At 67.2% G+C, this 17,458-nt stretch overlaps 1 protein-coding gene across 3 annotated transcripts; it reads left to right on the top strand.

The window, feature by feature from the left end:
- Nucleotides 1–3,051: 3,051 nt before the first annotated feature.
- Nucleotides 3,052–16,917, top strand: NECTIN4 (nectin cell adhesion molecule 4). 3 transcript variants are annotated; one of them, XM_045838773.1, is made up of 9 exons: nt 3,052–3,397; nt 10,226–10,585; nt 11,873–12,163; nt 13,022–13,142; nt 13,907–14,055; nt 14,230–14,386; nt 14,720–14,795; nt 15,049–15,123; nt 15,444–16,917. In XM_045838773.1, the coding sequence occupies exons 1-9, from the start codon at nt 3,346–3,348 to the stop codon at nt 15,666–15,668; spliced, it is 1,506 nt and encodes a 501-aa protein (XP_045694729.1). In that variant the 5' UTR covers nt 3,052–3,345; the 3' UTR covers nt 15,669–16,917. The 3 variants fall into 3 exon arrangements, with proteins under 3 accessions (XP_045694729.1, XP_045694728.1, XP_045694730.1); XM_045838772.1 differs by having other exon boundaries at nt 14,227–14,386; XM_045838774.1 differs by lacking the exon at nt 15,049–15,123 and having other exon boundaries at nt 3,053–3,397; nt 14,227–14,386.
- Nucleotides 16,918–17,458: the final 541 nt, after the last annotated feature.

Here is a 17,458-nt window from a genome sequence, read left to right as displayed (position 1 = left end):
CAAAGCTCTGATGGATGCTGTTAGGTGACCGGGAACCGTGGTTGTCGCTAAGGATGGGGCTGGAAACTGGAGATCGAGGCGTCCGCAGGACAGGCTGCGCAGCACATGCGATCCCGTGGGAAATAGGGCATCACCCTGACACCGAGCACAGGGACACTCCAGCCTGAGGGGAGAACAGGTGTTTTCAGCAGAGGAAAAGATGCTGGGATCCCGTGTCCTGCACGGGCTCCCTCCCCGCCCCTCCATGGGTGCCTGCGGCCCCTAGGGAATGGAAGCAAGTCCCGTATCCCTAATCTCCCACAACGATGCCAGTCGGCACCCCAACCCCTTCTGTACGAAGTGCAGAAGCCAAGGCAACAAGCAGATGAGGAGCAGCAGCGCCCGATAGGAGGGACCGCAGACCTGTCCGTGCCCACGCGCCAGCTGCTTCCACCCTGATGTGCTCTTGTGTCTCCTGGAGCTGTGTCCCTCCTCTGACCTGGGATCTCACCACAGACAAACAGGATGTTACTCACCCAGGAGCTTGCCCGGCTGCCCCCAGCCCACCCTCCCAACACCCAGCCCCTCCCGCCCGCCACCCACTGGTCTGACCCTCACTCTCACTCTTCCTCCCCCCACCCCACCCCACCCTGGCCCTGCCTGACTCACCTCTAAGACCCATTGACACAAACAAAACTTTCAGCATAACCCACTCCAACCGGTTTAGCTCAGGTGTGTGGCTGCCACGGGCCAGTGGGGCCACAGGCGGGTGCTGGGACACGCACAGGTAACGAGCGCCCGCACCTGTGCCCACGGCTGAGGATGGACGCGGGGGCCGCTCATTCGCCGGGAGCGCACCACGAGGCGCAGTTCCCGTCGCTGTCTCTGCTCACCCAGGGCTCCCCGAGGGCGGGGGCCGGGCGCAAGGCCCCGACCCCCCTGGACTGGCACGAGCGGTGCTCCCCCTCCCGGGTGGATGAATGCAGGCAGGCACACCGGCTGCTGCTCAGACACGCGTCTGTGCTGAAGATGCCACCGGCGTGAATTGCCCCCATTCTAGGGCCTGGAATGTGGGTGGGAGGAGGGTGGGAAGAGGCATGAGGGGAATGGGGCTCGATGAGACGGGCCCCTGCTCTGGGAATCTTCCCCAGCCAGCACTCCTTGCAGCCCGTACCCTGGAACCTGCCTTCCGCAGGCTTCCCCCCAGATAAGGGACGCAAAGGCCTGAGTATGAGGACGTGGCCCTGCTCCCCTTAGCAAGGCCTTGAGGCGCTGGATCGCAGCTCAGGGGCGGGGGGGGGCACGTGCAGGGAGGGGGAGAAAGACCCTCCTCCCCCAAGGCCACCTCTGCTGTGTACAGGGACCGTGAAAGTATGATGGTCCCTCCTGGCCTCCACACCACCTGTGGAGTCCCACCTCCATCCGCCCTCCGTGTGGCTGGGGCCGGGGTGGCTCCTGGACCAGCAGCACTGCAGCAGGGGCCCAGGTGTGCTATGAGCGGGAAAGCTGATGGAGACGCAGGGCCTGTTTCCCTGGCTGTGCCTCGGTTTCCCTGGGTTTCCTGGGCCGGAGAGGTGCGTCCGTGGGAAGGGGAAGAGCAGCTCTGGAACCATGCGATAGGATCCAGCGTGTGGTAATTATGATTATAACGTGGGGTGCTCCCCTCCCATTCCCCCCGCCCTGCCCACCCCTGCCTGCCACCGGGGATCTCAAAGCAGCATCAGGGTGCGGCCGCTCCCCAGCCGTAACCCTCCCTCCACCCCGAGTCCTGAGAGGAGAGGGGCTCGCCAAGGTGAACGTGGGCAGGAACCGGGCAGTTTGGGCATCCCGCCTGGCTCTTGCTCCCTTGAGGAAGAGGTCACTGCATGGTCCTGGCTGAGAGCTGGGATCTGGGGCCGGAGTGGGGTCCTGGTCCAGAGCAGGGAAGGGCCCGGTCCCGGCTGCCGACCAGGGGTCTCTGTACTGACACCCCTGCCTGCCTTCCTGGACTCACGCCTTTAAGGCGAGGTCTCCTGTCCCTCGTGTGCTGGGGACTGCCTCGGCGTGGATGCCTGAGACACGATGGTCAGACAAGCCTGACTTTCTGGTTCACAGACTACAGCTGTCGTCCTGTCCCTCAGTTCACACGTCTGCTGGCTGCCTGGCACACAGCAGGGTTCAATCAGTGCTGCCTGAACTGAAGCTGACGATTTAGTTAAGGAGATAAGATGCACACAAATTACATGTAAGTGCACAAACTATAATAAAGGGCCTAGCAGAGGCTGAGGAAGAGTGGGGGGACACGGTTCAAACCAAGATCGTCCTCGCGAGGTCCAGTATCGTGAGATAAATGGGCAAGGTGACCATGGAGACGGTGGGAAGGGACCCCTCGCACCTGTGGGACTCCTGGCCAGGTAACAGGAAGGTGTGCCCAGATGAGGCCCCGCTGGGGAGGCCAGGAACCTAGGGGCTAATCTCTTGGCATCTCCTCCCTAGGGGTGGGGTACGGGGCCCCTCAGGTTCCTTCTTAGGGGTCTCTGAAGTGGCCTCCCGCCACTCCCTCGGGGACACGGCGTCTGAGCAGGCCCTGAGAGGTCCCCCTGCAAGCAAGCCCCTCTGTCCTGCTTCTCATCTGAGGGACGAGGGATGGGGCTGGGGCTGTCCCCGGGGCTTCTGCCCGTCCCTGAATCTGGGCCTCCAAAGCTGAGCACCCCCCAACCCAGGAGACTGGGGGGATGCTAAGGCCCCAGGAAGGCAGCAAGGCTGGCAGGGTGTGGGATGCTGAGGTTCCTCTCCACCCACAGAGCCGTATTCCTCCTGCCCGCACCTCCCTCCTGGGGCCTCGAGGGCCTGCTGCTGCCCTCCCTGCCCCTCCCCGCCCCCTCCTTGCCTCTCTCTCCCCAGCCCCTTCCACACACACTGCCAGCTGCAGCCCAGAGCTGACGGCGGGATCCCACCCCACCAGGTCCTTCCCTCCCTCCCCAGCACCCATCAGCTGGCCCGGGCCGTGGGGGCGGCGGCTCTTCGTCTCCGTGCCAGGCCCAGCCCCCAGAGACGCACCTGTTCTGACCTGCTGAGCAGGTTCCCAGGTTTCTACCGTGGTTGTTGGCCACAGCGTGGGAAGAAGCTCTGGGGGAGTGCAGAGCTCCGGTCACGGCTCCTTGGGGGTAACCGCAGTGGGGCGGGCAGAACGGGCCGGGTCCCCCGCAGGAGCCCCCGAGGGACGACGGGCGGGCGCGCGGGCGCCTGAGGACTCTGCGACTTCCGCTGCCTTTGGGTCGGCGCCCTCCCCAGCCCCCGAGGCGGCTCCCAGGGAGCACTCGGCGGACCTTCAGAAACGCTGGGCAGGTCTGCGTTCGGACCGAGGCCCTGTCCCTGGGAGCCGACATGTGGGGGCCTGAGCTCTGGCTGCCGCTGCTGCTCCTGGCGTCGCTCACAGGTAGGCCTCCCGGAGCCACCGGGACCCTCACGGCTGAGCCCGGGCTGGGTGTGCACGCACCCACGCCCTCCCTCCCACGAGTCTGCACTGAGACTCACTCGCTCTCCCACCCCGGCTGCCGGTCGCGCCCCCAGAAGGGTCAGGCCAGCTCCCCTTGGTGTCCCCTCCTGCCCTGGGCCAGGCCACCACGTCCGGGGGCCCTGACGACTGCCGCAGAGGCTGGAGCCGCCTGGGGGCGGGGGGGGGGGAGAGGAGGGGACCAGTGTGGAGGGACAGGGGACCCTCCACTCGGGGTCCCTGGGAGCGGCCCCCTGTCCCCTCTGGGCCCGGAACTGCTGACTGGCGCCCAGGCTGACTCAGGCTGAGCTGGTCCACAGTCTCGGGAGGGAGTGCAGGATGCCCGATGCCCAGACGGAGGACAGGGCGTCTCTCCTCCTCCACCCGCAACGTCCCAGGGTCCCAGGACCAGGCACCTGTTTGAGGGTACGGCCCCTCTCTCTGCCTGGACATTGTTAGAGGCTTGGCAGGCTCACGAGGTGGTTCCTCAGACGAGGTGGGACCTGGGGTAGGGAACCTCGTCCAGCTAGGTGTGGTTCCCTCCAGTTCGTCCCTGCTCCCCATTGTCTGAGTCAGATGCCGTGTATTCCTGCTCTGCTGTGTGGAAAGCACGTATAAGTGAGCCGGATTCCTGATCTTCAGATGGGGGGCAGAGTGCATGCTGTGCCCAAGGAGACCCCAGTGGGATTGTGTGGGCTGCGCCCAGGGTGAGGAGTAGCGGAGGCAGCCCCCTTGGGGGCCTGGGGACCTGCTCATAGGACAGTTTGACTCCCAGTCGTTGGAGCAGCCTGGTTGTCCAGTGGGGCCAGCATCGTTCCCGCCCTGTCCCCAGCCAAAGCTGTCAAGGGCTGGACGTGCGGGCGGTGGGGCTGCTCTCCTTCGATCTTAAAACAGAAAGGCGGTTGGCCCCTGCTCCCCACATCCTAGGTCCCATTCCCCAGACTACCCTCCTTACTGGGTTAGGCCAGGAGGGCGGGGCCCAGCTGCCGGGGCCAGGGCCTCAGCCACTCTCCTGCAGGACCTGCCCACACTCAGGAGTGGAGTTGCTGAGTCTCAGGACTCAGCCGGGATCAAAGAGCTCGCAGCTGCAGCTCCTGCGCTGGACAGGAGGGAGAGGGAGACGCAGGCCGGCCAGGGAGCCCTGCCAGTCACCGCCGGGTCTGCGGGCTCCAAGCCCACTGAGTCCAGGACAAATGCCTGTGGCAGGGCAGGGTCCCCGGAGTCTTTCTCCACGGCATAGAGTGGTGCTTCCTAACAGAAGGCAGGGGAAGGGGAGAGGAGGCCCCCTCCAGGGAGGGCATCACCCCGACCTTGCCCAGTGCCTGGCGGAAGGGGGCTGTGGACAGGGAGACAGCCTGGCCCCACGACGGTCCTGCAGGCTGGTGTCCAGCCAGGCACCACAATGCTGTCACACACACAGGGCTGGCGGGTGCCCCGAGGGCCGGGGTGCAAACCGCAGGCCCCGGCCCGAGCACCAGCGGGGCCCCTCACACTGCTACCCCCGTCCAGCTTCTCCGTGTCCAGGCATCTCCTCGGTGGCTCCCGGGAAGCTGGACTGTTTCTTGCCCCTGAAAAGGCCTTGGGCTCTGGCCCCAGTTCGGCTATTAATCTGCTAGGGGGCCGGGGGCACCTAAGACACCCAGAGGTAGGACCTGATGGTCACCATGGCTTCCCAGCTCGGAGAGCCTCTGTGTGGGAGTGTCCGGCCGGGTGGTCAGTCTGGCTGTGGTGACAAAGGGGGGCGGCCCGGCTGCATCTCTGAGTGGGGACCGAGGCCAGCTTTCCCCAGGCACCACCACCTTCTGCCTCAGCACGTCGGGCCCCCAGCTGCGGGGCCAGGGGAGCGCTGCGCCCCAGGGCCCTGCCCCGCCCCGATGGGGAGCGGAGTGCGCTTGGGAGGCGCCCGCACGCAGCTCTTTGTTTCTCTGTGATGGGACGAGCTTCCGGGTGAGGTCCCCTCCTCCTCCCTCCCAAGCCTGCCGGCACCCCGGCACCCCTCCGGCAGGGTCTTCTCCTTAGCTCTTCAGCCCCAGCTCGACCCCTGGGGTCAGAGGGTGAGGGGTTCTCTGAATTCTGAGGTCTGTGCTCTGGGGATGAGGACCAGCCTTTTGTTTGGGTTGGTTTCCTAGAAAGGGAGGGGCCATCCCTGGTTTTCTGCTGCTGTTACACTGGGGGGGGGGGGCGGGGGGCGGGCCCTTCCCTGTAGGACATACCCAGACCCAGGGAAGCCCCGTGGCCCCAGGGACCTCAGTCCCACCCTGGTGCTTCAGGGGCTGTGCTAAGGGGACCCTGCCACAGAGATGGTGCAGCAGAGTCCACTGTCCCAGAAATACCTAGGTTGGCTGCCTCCGGTGCCCCCCACTGGGGATCTGGCCTGCAGCCTGGGCATATGCCCTGACTGGGAATCAAACTGGTGACCTTCCAGTTCACGATCCACTGAGCCGCAGCAGCCAGGCCCACACAGCCATTTCTGCCCCAGATTTAGGCAGAGGGGAGGGGTGGGGAGGGTGGGAGATGAGTCAGGAGGGAAGGTGAGGAGCTCAGCAGAACGGAGCTGAAAACGAGAAGGTGACCTTTAGACCTGGGGCAGCCAGCCCCTGCAGGAGGGCTGTGAGGGAGGGGCAGGAACCTCAGCCCCAGCCTTCCCCACAGTTCTCTGCCCCCCGCCCCCCCGCCCCACCGTGCCTTTACAACCTATATGAGTTGAGAGCTGAGCGGGGGCAGAGCTGGCCACACTTGGGGGGCGGCTGGCAGGATTTGAGGGGTGGCTAGGATCTCGGGAGTTTGGGAGAAGTTGAATCCTGGGTCTCCCACCCACGGTGTGGCTGCTGGGTGACTCAGCCGGGCTCAGACTGGCTCCGGGGGGTTTAGGGGACTTATCTGTGCGTCTGGGCCAGAGCGGAGCTGCCTCCAGGCCTGCCCTGCCCCATTGTTCTCGGCTCTCTCTGCGATCCGTGTGGCCCCCCCCAAGACTCTAATCGGTGGGTGGGCGCTTTGCCCGGATTGGGAAGCTCTCACTAAGCTGGGGGGCTTAGGACAATGGGGGTGAGGGAGGGAGGTGGGTGCAGCCGGAGGGAGAGGCTCCGGGTTTCCAGAGGCCCCCAGCACTCCAGGGCCACGGCGGTGCAGGAGGGGGAAGGAGAGCGGCTTGTTCGTGTCACCTGTCCTGGATGGGGGGCTTCAGGCCCCTCCCAGGTGCCTTCTCGCTTCAGCCTCACCTGCGTCGTCCCCCCACCCTCTGTGGGGGAGCTTGTGGCTGTGTGCTGAGGGGAGGCGAGGGTTCATGGTGAGGAGCCCCAGCCCCAGGCAGGGTGCTCCCTTCCGCCACACCCACCCCAGAGGACCTTCGGGGGGACCTGGAGACAGAGCGGGTTTTCGGGTAGTGGCTGCAGAGGAGCCCTTGTGGGGCCAGAGGTGCTGGGGGCCCGGGGAGCAGCTGGAGGCGCAGGGGACGAGTCCGAGTGAGAACCTGAGGGGTAGGGCCGAGTGCGGTCTCGTTCTGTTCCGTTCTGTCGTTCTGTCGGGGAGCCCTCGGCGGCAACTCCCCGTCACCTGGGGGGACGGCGACCTCGTTTTGGGGTGTCTGCGCCTGAGCCGACTCTGCCTGCACCCTGGGCTGAGGGGGGAGGGCGGCTGGGGAGGCGCTGCGGCCAGACCCGGAGCCCCGCACCGCCGACCTCGACAGCTGAGACAGGGACCCCGAGTGTCGGCCACGCGCAGAGTCCTCCGCCCCGCACCCACACGCCCAGCCACCCGGAACGGCTCTCTGGGCACAGACAGGCACACACACTCTCCCGAAGGTCAGACGGGACCCTCCCGGGCAGCACGCCCCCCGCAGGCGAGGAGGCGGCCACAGTGTGTGGGCACCAGCCAGAGAGCCCCGGGCCTCACCCACGGCCCCGCGCCCAGGCCCCCAGAACTCACACTCCCTCCTCGCTGACCCCCACTGCACCCTCAGGGGATGCAGATGGGGAAAGACCCCTTGTAAGGAAGAGGCTCCTTCCCCAGAGACACTCTCTGCAGCTGTCAGCCTCAGTTTCCCCTCCTGAGGCCACAGGCCAGCAGGCCTCTCACACACGGGGAAGTTGGGGCCAAGCTCAGGGTGGGGAATGGCCAGCCAGTGGCAGCCGGGGACCGAGGGCCCGTCTGGGAGCAGGCTGGCGTGGGGGCCTGGCCCGGGTGCGGGAAGCTGGGCAGGGACCCGTCCGGCCAGTCAGGCCTGTTCCCTCCTTGCGCAAGGTGTGGCTGGTGGCGGCTGTGGCTCCGAAGCAGGTCTGAATCACCACGGCTCCTGACCAGCGTCCTGGGGCCGCAGGGTGGAGGGCTGGGGGGTCAGAGGGCGGAGGGCCTGCCAGCAGAGTCCACCAGCCTCAGCAAACAGGCGCGGGAGGAGGGTGGTGGGCTTGGCTCGCACCGTGACCTCACCAGGCAGGCAGCGTGTCTCCTGCACGCTGGTGACATCATCGTGCTGACACCGGGAAGGCCCTGGGCGGGGGAGGGGAGGCTGTTCTGGCTGTTCTGGTTCCACCCAAGCCCAGGCTCCCTTCTTCCACGTGTGTGTGTGTGCGCGAGTGTGTGCATGCGTGTGCGTGCGTGGAGGCGGGTGTCACCACGAGCTGAGGTGCTTCCACCAAATACTGGGTTTGGGGCAAGGGGGCTGTGGGAGAAATCCAGAGGGACTTCCCTGTTGCCCTGGGCTCCTCACTGCAAAGTCCGGGCTGGTCCCTCGGGACGTGGGTCTCAAGGGCTCACCGGCAGGAACCCGAGGGTGGGGCCAGGCGTGCGCTGGCTGCTCCGTGCCGCCGTGCCCTAGGGGCTGATTTGGGGGAGAGTGTGGGGGACTAGCTGGGGGGCAGGTGGTTGTCAGGTGTCAGGGTGTGCATGACAGGCACACCCAGGCGCCATCCTGGAAGTCGTCCTCGGGGGGCTCCAGTGTCCCCCTGGGGCCGGGCTCGGGTCCCGGTGGCTGGCGCAGACAGCGGCGTGGGAAGCAGAGGGCGAGGTGCAGGAAGCCCCTACCTGCGGCCACCCCCGGTCTTCCCCGGCGGCCCTGCCCCCTCCGGGGTGGACGGGAGGTGCCGGGGAGGGCGCACGTGGCTCGCTGGACTCCTGGGCTGGGCTGGGTGGGACCCACGCCGACTCGGGCGGCTCAGGGCCCTGGCATCCGGCCCTGCAGGTCCGTCCCGGCCCTTCCGGGGCCCTCCCAGCTCCCGGCAGCCTCCTCCTCCAGCACCCCCACCCCGTGCAAGCAGGGCTGCGGGGACCCTCCCTCTGCCCCAGGCTCTGCTTCACCGGGACCCTCTGACCCACTGTGGGGGCGCCTTTGTCCCCTCCACCCCATGCCTGCCCTGCCCACCCCCTTCTTGGTTCCCTTGCAGCAAACCCAGCTAACCGGCCCCTCCTGTCAAAGGCTGCCCTGCCCACCCCTCCCTGCCCAGGCCAGCGAGACCGCTGGTTCCCCCTCGATGCCCCTGCCCACCTTCTGCCTGTCTCTCGCTCCCTCCCGTATTTGCTCACCCGGCGGCCCGACAGCGTGCCTATTCTGGGCCGGAATGCAGGCCACGAGCTCCGAGAGCGAAGCGAGGCCCAGTTTCCACTCTGAGGAGCTCAGCTGGTGGGAGCGGCAGGCACAGCCCGTGGGATGAAGCGCTGTGTGTGCGTGTGTGTGCGTGTGTGTGGCGGGGGCGGGGGCGCCGCTGCAGCGAGCGGCCTGCGCCCACAGTGGGGTGGGGGTGGGCTCCAGGCGGCGTCCACTCGGGTGAGCAGCAGCCACCCGAGAGGGAGGAGGGCGTCCCCGGCAGGGCCGGGGGAATAGGGCCGCACGGCAGGGGCATGGGACGCGTCTGGGTCTGCCCGTCGTCTCTCTTCCCGGGCAGCGACGGTCCTGCCGAGTTTCTCCCAGGAACTGTCCCTTCTCCCCGCCACCCACCAGCCGGGGACCCGCCTGGCCCCTCCTCGCAGGGCACTGAGTCAGGGCCGCCCCACCTGGGCCCCTCTCTGTCTCCACCTGCGCTGTCACGGGGCCGGAGATGGGCCCTCCTCGCAGACGGGGCTGCAGGACCGCCCCAGAGTGCCCCTTGCTGTGCCCCACGGGCGCACCCGCCCCCTGGGCCGTCCCCGCCTCCTGGTCCTCGGGCTGCAGCTCCCGGGCCAACCCCGTCGCCCACGGCGCATCTGCCCTGAGCCTCCACGCCCCGCGGCCTTCCTGTCTGGGGGGTTTGCTCCTTCCTCTCCCTCGGCCTCCAGCCCCTCCCACGCAGGACACCGTCCTCTCTCTGGGAATCCGGGTGTCATCTTCAAGCCTCGCGAAGAATGCTCTGCAGGGCTTCCCAGGGTGGGCTCTGCCCACACACCCAGGCCCTTGCTGTGGCCTCAGCTCCCGGCCACACCTCCCGCAGGCGCCCTTTTCCCTTGGGTGGGACAGGCTTGTCCGTGGTGGCCCCCCCCAGGGGACCCTGAGCGCCCTGAGGGCAGAGGCCAGGTCTCCCCTGGGTCACAGCCCCCACCCCGGGCAGGGAGAGCTGTGTGACTCTTCGCTCCTCCTGGGCGTGGCCTTAGGCAGGTCACTTCCCCCCACTGGGTCTCAGTGTCCTCAGCTGTTACAGGTGGTAGTAACGCCTACCTGCTGGGAATGCCCTGTGGTTGTGGCGGTAGTGAGGTAATGGCCCCAAGGACCCCCCCCTTCACTGTCATCCTCATGATGCGTCCCCGCCCCCTCCGGCTCCGGCCCAGCGGGGCCCCCTAACCCTGGCTGTCTCTCTGCCCCTGCAGGCCGGGGCGCGGCTGGCGAGCTGGAGAGCGCGGACCTGGTGACCGTGGTGCTGGGTCAAGACGCGAGGCTCCCCTGCTTCTACCGAGGCGACCCGGACGAACAGGTGGCGCAGGTGGCCTGGGTGCGCCTGGATGGGGGCGAGGGCCTGCGGGAGCTGGCGCTGCTGCACGCCCAGTACGGGCTGCACGTGAGCCCGGGCTACGAGGGCCGCGTGGAGCAGCCGCCGCCGCCACGGAGCCCCCTGGACGGCGCGGTGCTGCTGCGGAACGCGGTGCAGGCGGACGAGGGCGAGTACGAGTGCCGCGTGAGCACCTTCCCCGCCGGCAGCTTCCAGGCGCGGCTGAAGCTCCGCGTGCTGGGTAAGCGCGCTGCCCGGGCGGCGGCCCCGGGGCGCCTGCGGGGGCGGGGCGGGCGCAGGAGTAAGAGGTGGGGTAGCGGAGGTTGAGGGCGCCTCGCGCAGCGCCCCCCGCATCTCCAGGTGACCCCGGCGACTTGATTCAGCCGGGTCAGCCTTGGGGAAGAACCCTTGGTCAGCAGCGCTTCCTCCCGCTGACCTGAAACCTGCCCCTTGGTCTCTTCCAACCTGTGGGGCAACACGGCCCCGCTGGTTCTCTCTCACCCGTGCCCCAGCCCGCCCCCTCCCCAGCCTCCAACCGCGCCCGGATGCCTTCCGCGGCGCCTGCCCCATTCCTTCCCAGCCCAGGTGGGAGGCCCTCCCTGTGGCTGGGGCCCGGACGACTGCCCAGCGGCCCACATTGCAAAGACCGGAGACCCCAGCCTGGTGGCGCAGCTGGTTAAAGCTTCGTCCCTGACACGCCAAGGTTGCAGGTTCCACGTAGATCAGGGCACATACAAGAATCTCTCTCTCTCTCAAAAAAAAAAAAAAAAAAAGAGAGCAGAAGACCTTCCTCCCGCCCCACCCAACTCTCTTCTCCAAGCTGAACTTACTGGTTTCCACGACATTTAAAGACACCCTTTCAAAGCCTCCCTCCAGCGGGCGTGCAGGCCCAGATATGACCAGCTAGGGCTAGTGTCGTTTGATCTGGAGCTTCAGTGAATGCGGTCAGAGCCGCAACTGTCCTTGAAAGCGTCACCTGGCCCTGTGGGAAGGCGCGGTCAACGGAAGCCCTAGACCTACGGCCGGGTGAGGTCTCCCCACTCACAAAGACGGGGAAGGCCGGCGCCTGCCCCTCCACCCACCAGCCCTGCCGAGAAACGCGCACGTGACCTAGGCCTCGGCTCCGGAGAGCTGCTGGTCTAGGGACACGTCCCTCAGCCTCCCCGAGCCTCCGCCCCCCACCTCCGGACCAGGGACGGTGACCTCTGTGCAGCTCAGTGGTGTGTTGGCAGGGTAAACGAGATGACATTCGTGAAGCATTTAGCATAATACTGGGCGTATAGCAGCGCTTAATAAATGACGCCAATTATGATTATTATTATATACATGTGATCTGGTTTGTTTTTAAATTACTTCATTGTTTTCATTCAAAAATGGCCCAGCTTATTGTAGAAAACACCAAATCCCACCACTCATCTGGTATCTTTCTTGGCGCAGGGAGAGGGGCTGAGCGGGCAGGGGCGGGGCCGCCTGGCCAGTGGAGCAGCCTCTGTGTGACCACGCCTCCTGTCCGTCTGTCTGTCCGCAGTGCCTCCCCTGCCCTCACTGAACCCTGGCCCAGCGCTGGAAGAGGGCCAGGGCCTGACGCTGGCCGCCTCATGCACAGCGGAGGGCAGCCCGGCCCCCGCCGTGACCTGGGACACGGAGGTCAAGGGCACCACGTACAACCGCTCCTTCGCGCACTCCCGCTCGGCCGCGGTCACTTCGGAGTTCCACCTGGTGCCCAGCCGCAGCATGAACGGGCAGCCGCTCACCTGCGTGGTGTCCCACCCGGGGCTGCTGCAGGACCAGAGGATCACCCACGTCCTCCGAGTGGCCTGTGAGTGCTGGGGTCTCGGGGGCCCACGGGCATCAAGAAAATGGGCGAGACGCTGGGACACCCCGAGTCGTACCAGGCCGGCTGGCAGGGTCCCGTGGCCGTGACACGTGGCTGAGAGAACGCCAGCCGGAGCGGGGAGGGCCAGGCCGGGCCGGGCCACCCCAGAGGGCCGCGGGCCTCTCCCACCTCCAGTGCCCCGCTCCTGACAAAGGCAGTCGCCTGCCTCACAGGGCTGCTGGGAGAGCCACACGTCAACTTGGAAATGGGTCCAGAGGGAGCCTTGGGAGCTGCCCGGGTGCTGCTGCTTACCAGCTGCCCCTTGGCCTCCCTCGGCTGTGGGTGCAGTCACCCCACTTCCAGGGTTCCGGTGGGAATTAGGACCCGGGAGTGCAGAGCGCCTCGCTAGGCGCAGGGAAGATGCAGGGAAGGCGCACAGACAGGGAACCACAGGTGTTTCCCTGCACTGCATTCGCGCCTCTGGGGGAGGCCACGGTTTTCTGCTGCTGCCAACCCAGCGTTTGGCACAAAGCTGGTCCTCGACCGACGTTTGCTAAGGAGGCGAATGAAGCAGTCGGACCGTTCAGCTCCCAGCTCTGCTGGGCACCCTGGGGGGCCGGCAGGGGCATGCGGAGGCCCTGAGGGGCAGCCACTGTGGACTCTCTGAGCCCTGAGAGGGCAGGGCCCTGTGGTGAGGCTCTGCCAGCAACGAGCGGCCGGCAGCGGGGCTGTCGCGATGGGGAGGAAGCGGAGGTTGCAGGGGGCCCTTCCAGGCAGGGTGGGGCCTGGCGTGGGGGCCCTTCGAGGCACAGCAAGCTCAAAGCCGTCGTTCCCGTGTTTCTCCTCCCGCCTCCCACCCAGTCCTTGCCGAGGCCTCCGTGAGGGGCCTGGAAGACCGGAAGCTGTGGCAGGTGGGCAGAGAAGGCGCTACGCTCAAGTGCCTGAGTGAAGGGCAGCCCCCTCCCTCCTACAACTGGACCCGGTAAGGGGCTGGGCCTCGCGGCCTCGCAGGGGACCAGGGTCCTTCCCTCTAAGGCTGGCGTGTCCTCATTATGGGCTGGGACAACATACTCTGAGCCCCAGATAAACTGGGGTGCACATTCAGACCAACACAAGAACACACATGGTCGTTAAATGCTCCTGGCTTGTACCCAGAATAAGCTAATAAAGACCTTGGCTTCTTTTTTCTAACTTTTAAATGCTAAAGCACTGAAACATTAACGTTGCATATATGTATGTAACTTCCTAAAGTGGGCAAGACAAAGCGATACCTGACTGGAGCTGCTGTTGAACCCACACTCCTATGGCCGCCCCCACCTCTGCCCGTTCCTTCACGGAGGGAGGGCTTGGCCCTCTCCAGGGTCTGCGGCCGGGGACTCGGGAGGGTGGGGCCTACATGTGGGGGCCGTGATGGGTGCGCAGCCTTGTGCCCAGGGCTCTGCTCTGGCTGCGGTGTGCGGCCCGAGGGGCGGCCCCGGTGCCTGGTGCCCAGGGCCGGGTGACTCGGGGCCTGTGGGAGCTCGTGGGACGGCACGCGTGTGGGGGGGGTGCCCGGGTCAGGCTGGGCGGCAGGGGGGAGGGGGCCTCTGCCCAGGCCTGCCTGGGGGAGGGAGGGGCACCGTGGGAACAGCCCGGGCGCGGGTGACGACAGGCGGGAGGGCGGTGCAGGGCCGTCTGGGCTTGTCGGGCGGCGGCGGCCTCGGCCCGCCCGGCCGGCCGGCACCCATCGGCTCCCCCGTCCCCCAGGCTGGACGGGCCTCTGCCGAGCGGGGCGCACGTGGAAGGGGGCACCCTGGGCTTCCCCCCGCTGGCCCCCGAGCACAGCGGCGTGTACGTCTGCCACGTCAGCAACGCGCTGTCCTCGAGGGACTCTCGGGTCACCGTGGAGGTGGTCGGTAAGCCCCCGGGGCAGACACGGGGGCCGGGGGCCGCGGAAGCCAGCCGGAGCCAGCGGAGAGGGTGGGACCGTGGCCTGTGGGGTGGTGCTGGGTGTGCTTCGTGCGGACAGTGGGTGGGGGGGGGCGTCGGGACCCGAGAGTCCGGCTCAGACGGCGGCCTGTCCCCAGCAGACCCAGAGGAGACCACAGGGAAGCAGGTGGACGTGGTGTCCGCCTCGGTGGTGGTGGTGGGGGTGATCGCAGCGCTCCTCCTGTGCCTGCTGGTGGTGGTGGTGCTGCTGATGTCGCTGTACCACCGGCGCAAGGCCCAGCAGATGACCCAGAAATTGTGAGTCCTGGCTGCTCCTGGGGGGGAGCAGAGCTGGGGGCACAGAGGGGCCAGCAGCAGGCGGGCTGGGGCCAGGGAGGGGGCGGGGACTGCGTGTGGACATCACGGAGCTGACGGACCAGCGGTGTGGGGGGCAGGCTTTCGGGAGCCGGGACCAGGGCTGGACGAGGATCCGCAGGCCCGCCCCGGGTGTCTGCGCGTCCACACGCACTCTGTGGCCACTCAGTCACACGCCAGGGACAGCAGCACCACCACAGCCTCGTGTCCCAGTGGTGGGGCTCACTGGGGGGCCCCCACGACCCTCTGCTCCTGACCCTCTGGTGTCTTTCCCAGCGAGGAGGAGCTGACCCTGACCAGGGAGAACTCCATCCGGAGGATGCATTCCCACCACGGGGACCCCCGGAACCAGGTACGTGCCCCACCCCCGCTCACCAGGAGCACGGCCCTCTGGCCACTGACTCCCAGCGGGGGCTGGGCCAGCGTGCTTTTGTGGGGTGCCTCCCCTGCTTTGCATCTCCTGGGCTCCGAGGGAAGCCACCGCGAGCACCGGCCCCAGGCTGGGGCTGGGGAACTGGGGGCGGCGGTCCGGGAGGAGGCTGGCGGAGGACAGTGTGCAGAGGCCGAGCCCTGTCCTGACCCTCCCCCATGTCCGGGCCCCGCAGCCGGAGGAGAGTGTAGGGCTGAGAGCCGAGGGCCACCCCGATAGTCTCAAGGACAACAGTAGCTGCTCTGTGATGGTGAGGCCCCCGGCCCCGCCGGCGTCCCCACCATGCTCCTCAGGCCCCCCCCTTGCTCCCCGTGGGCCGGGTCCAAGGCCCCTCTCCTCCTGACCCTCCCCCCTCGGCCCAGCTCCGGCGCCAGCCCCTGCTCTGCCTCTGTCGCTGTCTCCGCCCCCGAGTCCCCAACCCAACACCTGCTCCCAGCTCCTTCTCGGGGCCCCTCTGCCTCCGAGATGGTCTTGACCCCTGACCCCTCACCCCTGCTTGGGCCTGACCTCCGACCCGGCCTTGCCCCACCGGGCCCCTCGGGCCTGACTGCCCCCACCCTCGGTCTGCAGAGCGAGGAGCCGGAGGGCCGCAGCTACTCCACGCTGACCACGGTGAGGGAGATAGAGACGCAGACCGAGCTGCTGTCGCCAGGCTCCGAGCGGGCGGAGGAGGAGGAGGACGGCGACGAAGGCATCAAGCAGGCCATGAGCCACTTTGTGCAGGAGAATGGGACGCTGCGGGCCAAGCCCACGGGCAACGGCATCTACATCAACGGGCGGGGGCACCTGGTCTGACCCAGGCCCGCCTCCCCGAGCCGGGCCTCCTCTGCCGACGTGGGGGCGCCCCACTCTCCCAGGCCCCCCACCCCACGGACTGCTCGACCTTTCCCTCCGGCCCCTGCTCTGGTGCCGGGACGGCCGTTGGCTGCGTCCCTGTGCCGTGCGTGCAGGTCACTGAGTGAGTGTGCGTGTGTGTGTGCGTGTGCGTGTGTCGGCTGGGGGAGTGCGTGGAGGGGTGGCCGTGCCCGGACGCAGCGTGGAGAGTGCGTGGCTGTGTGACCTCCGCCTGTGAACACAGACAGGCGTTTGCTTCAGACCCCAGAGCAGTATTAGTGACGCAGAGGCTGGAGGCCAGAGGCGGAGACGGCAGGCATCCCCAGGTGTGCGGGCACCGCTGGGGCTGGGACCTGGCCTCCCGAGCGGGGGAGCTGGGCTCCCCCACGGGGCACGAGGGCGCGAGGGGTGCCCGCTGCTGCAGAAGAAGCCCTCTGCCCTCCGGTGGCCTCGGGGCCTGCTGCGGGGACATGCTCTCTTCGAGGACCGATGTTCTGAACACTCTGAGAAGAAAAGACTTAAACAGACTTTTGATTTGTATGAAGTCACTCCCACTTCAAGTGAGGCCAGTCTGTGTGGGAGCCCGGCACAGCCCAGACCCCGGGACTGACTTCCTGGGGGCCTGAGGGAGGCTTGTTCTGGGCACCCGAGCCCGGGCGGCCTCTCTGGGGGGACCTGGGGCTGGTGGGGTTGGAGGTGTCCACCGGGGTTGTGACTTGGGGGCAGGGTCTGTCCTGGGTCCCCCAGGCTCCTGTTTCCTTCGCGGTGTCCACAGTGGCCTGTGCCCCGTGGGCGGTTGTTGGGACTCGGTGCTGAGGGTTCCTGGCTCGGTTGTTGGGGAAAGAGGGTGGGGGTCCAGGGTACACGACGGAGCTGCCAGGGGCAATGCCGCCTCCGTCCCCAGGGTCTTGGGGCCACCCCTCGGGGCTCCTCTGGCCGTGTCTCTGGGTGGAGGCTGGGTTTCGATGGGGCCTGTTTCTGCCTGGTCCCCCCAGATGCACGTGGCCCGAGTCCCTCGGCTGAGTGCCCCAACCCCGCCCGGCCTCACGCCCTCTGGGTCTCTGGGACAGAGGAGAGACTCCCCGCCCTGCCCCCCAGCCAGCCCGGGACCTTGGATCTGGCTTCCTCATATGTACATTCCATGTAAATATGTGCACATTTGTACATACAAAGCGATATTCTGTTTTTAAATAAACAGATGGAAAACTCCTGTTCTGTCTGGCCCCTTCCTTGCTCCCGGAGCCATGTAAGCCCCAAACCCTGTTCTCCCGTCTCAGTGCCGCCACCCCTATGGTCCCAGGGAGGGAGGAGTTGGGTGCCTGTGGCCGGGAGGGGACGGGAGAGGAATGACACCCACAAGATGGATGGGTGGCCACCTGTGAGTTCCCGGGGGGGACTGGGTGCTCTGGAGAGGCAGACACAGAAACCAGCCCCCAGAGGAGTGCCCTGGGGTGCCCGAGTTGGAAGGATTCGGGGTCACCCGTGTGCACGCCGAGGCTCAGGGACATCCCAGCAGGGCCCGGCCCAAGCGACCCCGCCCTGTGTGTGCTCGGCACGGCTCTGCGTGGCCTCGCTCCCAGGTTGGCCTCAGGTCTCCACCCGGGACCCCAGAATCCTGGTCGCCAAGGGCGTGTCACCTGCCCGGGCGCCAGCACCTGCCCAAGGCTCTGACATCAGCGGCCCCAGCCAATGAGCGGGCCCGAGGTGGGTGAGGATGTGAATGTCAGCGGCCTCCCCCACCCGGCCCTGTG

Source organism: Phyllostomus hastatus, unplaced genomic scaffold (assembly GCF_019186645.2).
Source record: "Phyllostomus hastatus isolate PE091 unplaced genomic scaffold, TTU_PhHast_1.1 phas_contig_283, whole genome shotgun sequence".
Taxonomy (NCBI): Eukaryota; Metazoa; Chordata; class Mammalia; order Chiroptera; family Phyllostomidae; genus Phyllostomus; species Phyllostomus hastatus.
Note: the sequence above shows the minus strand (reverse complement) of the source record. Positions and strands in the feature narration are given on the sequence as shown.

Bases quoted from the DNA above. Each gene is read 5' to 3' on its own strand.
- NECTIN4 (XM_045838772.1), top strand. From the start codon at position 3,346: ATGTGGGGGCCTGAGCTCTGGCTGCCGCTGCTGCTCCTGGCGTCGCTC. The intron at 14,387-14,719 runs GTGAGTCCTGGC...TGTCTTTCCCAG, and splicing joins CAGCAGATGACCCAGAAATT to CGAGGAGGAGCTGACCCTGA. The intron at 15,124-15,443 runs GTGAGGCCCCCG...CTCGGTCTGCAG, and splicing joins ACAGTAGCTGCTCTGTGATG to AGCGAGGAGCCGGAGGGCCG.